Source organism: Neltuma alba, unplaced genomic scaffold, assembly GCF_004799145.2.
Source record: "Neltuma alba isolate B1F8T4 unplaced genomic scaffold, ASM479914v2 tig00004055_pilon, whole genome shotgun sequence".
Taxonomy (NCBI): Eukaryota; Viridiplantae; Streptophyta; class Magnoliopsida; order Fabales; family Fabaceae; genus Neltuma; species Neltuma alba.
In genome coordinates, this window is record NW_021633545.1 from 19,076 (window position 1) to 25,457 (window position 6,382).

Below are 6,382 nucleotides of genomic sequence, written 5' to 3' on the forward strand. Positions count from 1 at the left end.
ATGTATTTAAATCAATGTGTCTGTCTGTGTATATTAATATTTGGATTTTTCCAGGTTAAAATATGCCTCAAAATATTTTTTGAAAGGACAAAACATCCTAGGCTTTTCAAGGGGAAAAAAAACTTGATTGCCATCGATGAATTATTACATATGGCTGTTCCTAGAGGACTAAATTTAAATGCTTCTTATAAAAAAATAAATAACTCGGTCATATCCCTCTTTCTCTATATCTGGTTTTTATCCTTTTATTCTCTATCTCCATCGTCTTTGATATAGCTATTCTTGCTTAGCACTTTCTTTTGCAAAAAGGAATGACGTGAAATTTTTTTTTAATTTTCCTATTCGTATAAATTAAACAAAATAGAAAATAGGAATGGAAGACTTTTAGTTTAATTTGTTAGAGAAGTAAATGCATAATTGATTTGAAATGACTCGGAGAATTGGATAGAAACGCAAATTACCCCGAAAATTGAAACTTTTTCTGCACATAACTACCCACTAGAAGGATTATTTTCCACAGACCAAGCATGGAAGGCTAAAAAGAATAGTCCCTTTCAACTTTGAAACAACGAAAATATGAAACTTTTGATTCCCTAATATTTATTTCACATAAAAATTATTTTTTACATTTTTATGAAAAATGTTAGGCTTTATACTGTATACTGGAATCCTAAATTTTTCAGAGCGGTCAAAGTCGTCTCATGGAGTCAATGACTTTGCCTTATTAAGAAGGTGGCATTATGGCGTTCTTTTAATTTACTTGACTGTATTCATCAATGGCCATTCTAATATATTTTCTGTTTTACTTCGTTTAATTATTTTCCATAACGCTTTGCTTAACTTCTACGAAGCAAGGAGGAAAGAGCAGTGGCGATGGAGGAAATATCGACTGCGTCTGCCATGTGATTCATGGAATTAGCTTTTCTCTTTTGTCTTAATTTTGGTTTTCTCTTTTTGACCTTTATCGTTCACCATTGATTTAATTTGATTAAAATTTGATGTAAATAGCTTACAACATAAATTATTATTAAAAATTTTTTATGTTTTTCACTTTATGAATGGTTGAAATCAAATTTTAACAATTTAAATTTATTATATGTTTTTCATATAAACTTATATGAATAGTTTTATAAAATAATAAATTTGAACAGTTAAAATTATAATTAATGGTAGTGAAAATGAAAAAGGAGGGGTTAAAAAGACTAAGATAAAGAAGAGAATTTACTTTTGTAGTTAAGTCGAGTTATTCAGAAGGAACCAAAAAAAATGAGAATAAAAGAAGGTGAAAAATAAATATAAACCTTGTGGAGCCAGTTAAGACTTTTAGATTTATCTTTATCTAAATAAATACAAAAACTACAACTTTTGCAAGATCTTTAATTAGAAAATCACTGATCCGTTTCCATGCATTTCATGTCATTCCAAATTTAATTGTAAACATAAATATATGATACCGAAGGCCCTTAAATCGAGATAAACTCCTCCACATATTTACCTCGTAGACCGTAAAATCACTTCTGAAACCATGGTTTGGTTTCCATCCAAACACCCCTTACGGAAAAGTGCTTATGAGAAGCACTTTTCAGGATATCCAAACACCCCCTAAAGCCATGCTCCGATGTAAGAAAAGCTAGCCACTGGGCTTTAACATGGGTTCCCTTTGAGTAACTAGAGGGCTAAAGGGAAATAGTATTGGAAGAACATTTCTGTAAGCACCTTCTCTGTAGGAAAGGTTCCATGAGATGGTTTAACACTCTCCCACCACCTATTAGTAATATCTACAAATAATACAACTATTACTTTCACCTTTTGATGTGAAGTGCATGGTGCTAGAAAGAAGATAGTCTCTAAGCAGTCGATCCAAAGAAAGGGAACCTATGGCTCAATGTAAACTTTGTAACTTTTAGCCGAATTACACCTCATTATTGGAGAGCTTGGCGTATTCATATTAAATAGATGAATCCTGTTATTTGTGGTTAGTTAGTGGGTTCTATCAAATGTTATAATGACGTTATAAAGATTGTTGATGGAGTTTCATACATTCAAATTACATCTTGAATTATTATATATATTTTTATAAAACTGCTTAAACTATGTTATACGAATTTATATTTTGCCTGCTTAACCACCTTGTAATCACTCCTTGTATGTTTGTTGAATTGGAATTGTAGTTATTGTATCTACTTGACTCATCCCATGGTTATTTATTATTTTCACGCAAAGGTTTAGATGTTGGTTCTAAGGAAAAGTTATCCGAAACTTGAGTTTTCTTTTTTACTCTGTATAAACTCCTTTTGTTTTACATGTGTTGATCGATGTATATTGCTAAATTTTAGGACCTTTTTATTATATATATATATATATACTTAACATATTTTGAATATTCTTTTGCATACTGAGACTTGTATTGTTAGGCGAAGTCCTTTTTTGGATACACGTGACTTTTATTTTAGTTGTGGTTTTTATAATATGTTGTTATTATGTGTGCTTCAAATGCCCTGGCTCATATATGACTTGTTTTAGTTATAATTCTGGGGTTCAGAGTTTTATGATGAATTTGATTATTCGATTATCCCTTACTATGGTAAATATTTTGCTACCATGAAAAAGTTGTTAGTGCTTTGTTATAGATGTGAAATTTTAATAATTATGGCAGACTTCTACTTGATTGGTTTTGCTTTTCTTTTACCATAGTTGACTTTTCAAAATGATTAATAAAGTCTTTTATAACTATGATAGTTTTTGGTTATATGATTTATTTTTTCTGTCATAGTTATTATTTAAAGGTTTTGGGTTAACTCTTTTTTTTCCCCCTACTATAATAGCCATAAAAAATTTAATCACTTGTTAATAAGCAAGTAATTGTACGGTTATAAGGAGTTGTTACCCAAAGTAAGCTCAAATACATGGATAGATGCACTTGGTAGTACAAATTAAATCTTTTATTTTTTTTATGTTTTTAAATTTAATCAGTGGCATAATATATGTAACTTCTTGTTATACATAGTTCTATTGTTATTACTTTGTCAGTCTTAATTGGTTGGTTAAAATATGATTTTCTCGCTTGCATAGAAATTAATTAAACATCTATAAAGTGTAAGACTATAAAAAGGAATATATCCATCCAAAAAATTGTCCCTCATAAAAAGTAATGAAGGGCGTAGATTTTCTTTAACTTGAATTGAATAGCCTATCTATGCTGATTCATTATTACTACAATTTTTTTAAAAAGATAAACTTTTCTCCCCCAATCCTACCGTCATCACCATCACACGTTTAAGTTTTTTCCTTTTTTTTTTAAGAGCAAAAAAAAAAAAAGGCCAAAACGAGAGTTCCCCATTCAAAAGGGTCAACCGTCATCGTCAATTCCATTTTGTTCTAGCAACAGGCAGATTCAAGCTAACGTCATGCATTCGCTAAGGCGAAGACAAACAAACTTGGCAACGATGAATATAAAAATTTGGTAACTTGGTACCAAAAAAACTAGTCTCTTATATCATGGTAAACTAAGATCCAAATTTTTATTAGGAGATATGCTTACATTTAATACCCGATAATATCTTAAATAAAATTGTCAGTAATAGGATGATATTTATGAGTAACAAAAAATGATAAATATAAAAATTAATTTTTTAAAAGATTTTTAATTAGGTACCAAATAAATTCATGGTAATCATTGCTCCGTTGCCATGAATAGCACGTCATTCCATTTTTAATTGTCAATGACGTGGTATGCATGCATAGGGAGACACTATTTATCCCCAGACAAGTATCTAACATCCTTTCTTGGTATTACAATCATCTTTAACATCTGTCTCTTTCCCTTTATTTTATTTTCGAAGGACTTCATTACGATTGCCTAACTTTTTACTTTTTCTATGTAATTGCGTGTTTAACATTTATTCAGAAAGACCGAATGTCACATAGTATCTACTTAATGATTTAGTTCAAGCTTTAATTTCTCATCACGACCCTGCAATGTGATAATCAATCTTCTCATCAGAGATGCTCTCAATCTTACATTCCACGAAAGGACCAAGCACATTAAATTGGATTGTTACTTAGTTCGTAGAGAAGCTGCAAGCTAAAGTTATTCATTTGCTTCCTGTTCTCTTTGCTGACCAGCTTGCCATTCGATGCGTTCACTAAATCTTTTACACCCCACTGGATTCCATGAGCTTATCTCAAAGCTTGACATGAAAAATATTCATGCGCTCCTGGTTGAAAGGTGTGGCAAGCATATTATAACCTTTTGTTAAGTTATTATAGCTAGATTCTGTTACTGTAACTTAGCTTACTAGTTATGATGTAACTCTTCGTTTTTTATAGGACAACCTTTTGTTATTATAGCCGTTTGAACTTTCTCTTTTTATTCTTTTAATATTTATTTTTGTCTTGCTTGCAAATCTCTTTTATCCTTGACATATTTTTTTATTCTCCTGATTTTTCTTCAAATTAAATATTCACTTTTTTTTTTCTGCCAACCAAATATTCACATACATAAGCATACGTCTGTCTATATATTCATTACAAATCTCAGAAGAAGGAATCACATCCTAAGCACTCTCCTCCATTATATGCTTCCTCTCAGTTCCTTTATATTCCATTAATGGACGCATTATATGCAGCTTCAGTGCATAGTTCCTTCAGTAATGACGATTCAACCCTCACCTATTGTTTCAGTGGTATAACCATAATGTGTATTCTTATATTATGTGTAAACTTGGTGGCAATTACCCATGCTGCCTTGCCTACTCCTGAGCTATACTGGAAGTCCATGCTTCCCACTACTCCAATGCCTAAATCTATTGCAGATCTCCTTCACCCACCTCATGAGTATTGTATTGCTCTTCATTGCTAATTTTCTTCGAGCTAAGTTTCCTGATTCATTGCTAACATAAGGTTCAGGCTGCCAAGTCATCAGGTGACCGTGGGAAGGCAATATCATGCCATCGTCCTTGTCCTGGTCCTGCTCCCTTTGAGTTAGTTTATTATGGTCGTCCTCAGGGTAACTTTGAGACCAAACTCCAACGTAACCCCAACACAGCTCGCTTGTTCTTGGAAAAGGATTTGAAGGCTGGTCACAAAATGAACTTTTTCTTCACGCGGTCCTCCAAGAAAGCATCCTTCCTGCCTCGTCAAGTCGTCAAATCCATTCCTTTTTCTTCAACCAAGGTATACCTAGCGTCAAACTCATTCTGCCATTTCTGTAATCACTGATAATTCATGTAGGAAGAAGACAATTAAACAGTGCGAGGAGCCGGCGATTACAGGAGAGGAGAAGTATTGTGCAACATCCTTAGAATCCATGCTTGATTATACCATTATGAAGCTTGGCAGAAACGTGCAAGCTTTGTCTACGGATGTGAAAAAGAAGGAAACAAAGAAGCAACAATACACAATAAAGAATGGGTTGAAGAAGGTGGGAGAGGCAAATGTGGTGGTATGCCGCAAGCTCAATTATGTGTATGCTGTGCTTCTCTGTGACAAAATGGAGAACGCAGTTGCCTATACGGTGTCGTTGGAGGGGGCCGATGGCAGCACAGTGAAAGCTGTGAGTGTGTGTCACAGAGACACATCGCAGTGGAACCCGAAACATTTGGCCTTCCAAATGCTGAAAGTAGAACCAGGGGGTGTCCCAATATGCCACTTCCTTCTTCAAGACTCCATTGCGTGGGTTCCCAAACAAAACTAAGCATGAACTTCAGTGTTATATGTGTGTGGTGATAGAGAATCTGTGTCCTACTTAAACGACATCACTTGTTTCTCTGTTCTAAATACATGATATATATGCATGGCTTTCAATTTCTCTTAAGTTTTAGGATTTAGGGTTTTAGGTAAACTGAAATTAACATTTTAACCACTATGCCTCTTTCCTTTCATGTTGTAACTAAGAATCCAAGTTTCCCATTTGTGTACCGGCAGTGTTAAGATCTCTATGTATGTTGTATTTTGATAAATAGCATGTCTTGTTTGTGTGTTCCAGTTAGATCTTCCGAAGACGTACAGATTCTCGACAGTTCATACCTTTGAAATTTTGATGGAAGATATATATAAATAAAATATTAACTAATTTCTTAATATATATATATATATATCTTCCAGATAAAATGAAACTTGAAGAATGGAAATTATAAACAAGGACACATAAAGAGATAAATTATTCATAATAAATTTCAATTTCAATGATTATTCTGAGACTTTGATCCCTTTCATAAGGGGAAACAAGTGTGCACTGACTCCTAGAAACAGGTAATTTCATTATTCGGTTCCTACTTATTTATTATTCTCCCACAGGAAATCTAATGAATTGTGGTACAAGGGATGATGAATTATGATGCCAAATTGTCTTTACTCTTTGAATAATTGAACTGTATTATTA

At 32.8% G+C, this 6,382-nt stretch overlaps 1 protein-coding gene across 1 annotated transcript; it reads left to right on the forward strand.

The window, feature by feature from the left end:
- The first annotated feature begins 4,609 nt into the window (after positions 1 to 4,609).
- On the forward strand, positions 4,610 to 5,695 carry LOC114743576 (BURP domain protein RD22-like). The gene is made up of 3 exons (XM_028931793.1): positions 4,610 to 4,841; positions 4,925 to 5,186; positions 5,233 to 5,695. The coding sequence occupies exons 1-3, from the start codon at positions 4,610 to 4,612 to the stop codon at positions 5,693 to 5,695; spliced, it is 957 nt and encodes a 318-aa protein (XP_028787626.1).
- The last annotated feature ends 687 nt before the right edge of the window (positions 5,696 to 6,382 follow it).

Bases quoted from the DNA above. Each gene is read 5' to 3' on its own strand.
- LOC114743576 (XM_028931793.1), top strand. From the start codon at position 4,610: ATGGACGCATTATATGCAGCTTCAGTGCATAGTTCCTTCAGTAATGAC. The intron at 4,842-4,924 runs GTATTGCTCTTC...CCAAGTCATCAG, and splicing joins TCACCCACCTCATGAGTATT to GTGACCGTGGGAAGGCAATA. The intron at 5,187-5,232 runs GTCAAACTCATT...TAATTCATGTAG, and splicing joins TCAACCAAGGTATACCTAGC to GAAGAAGACAATTAAACAGT.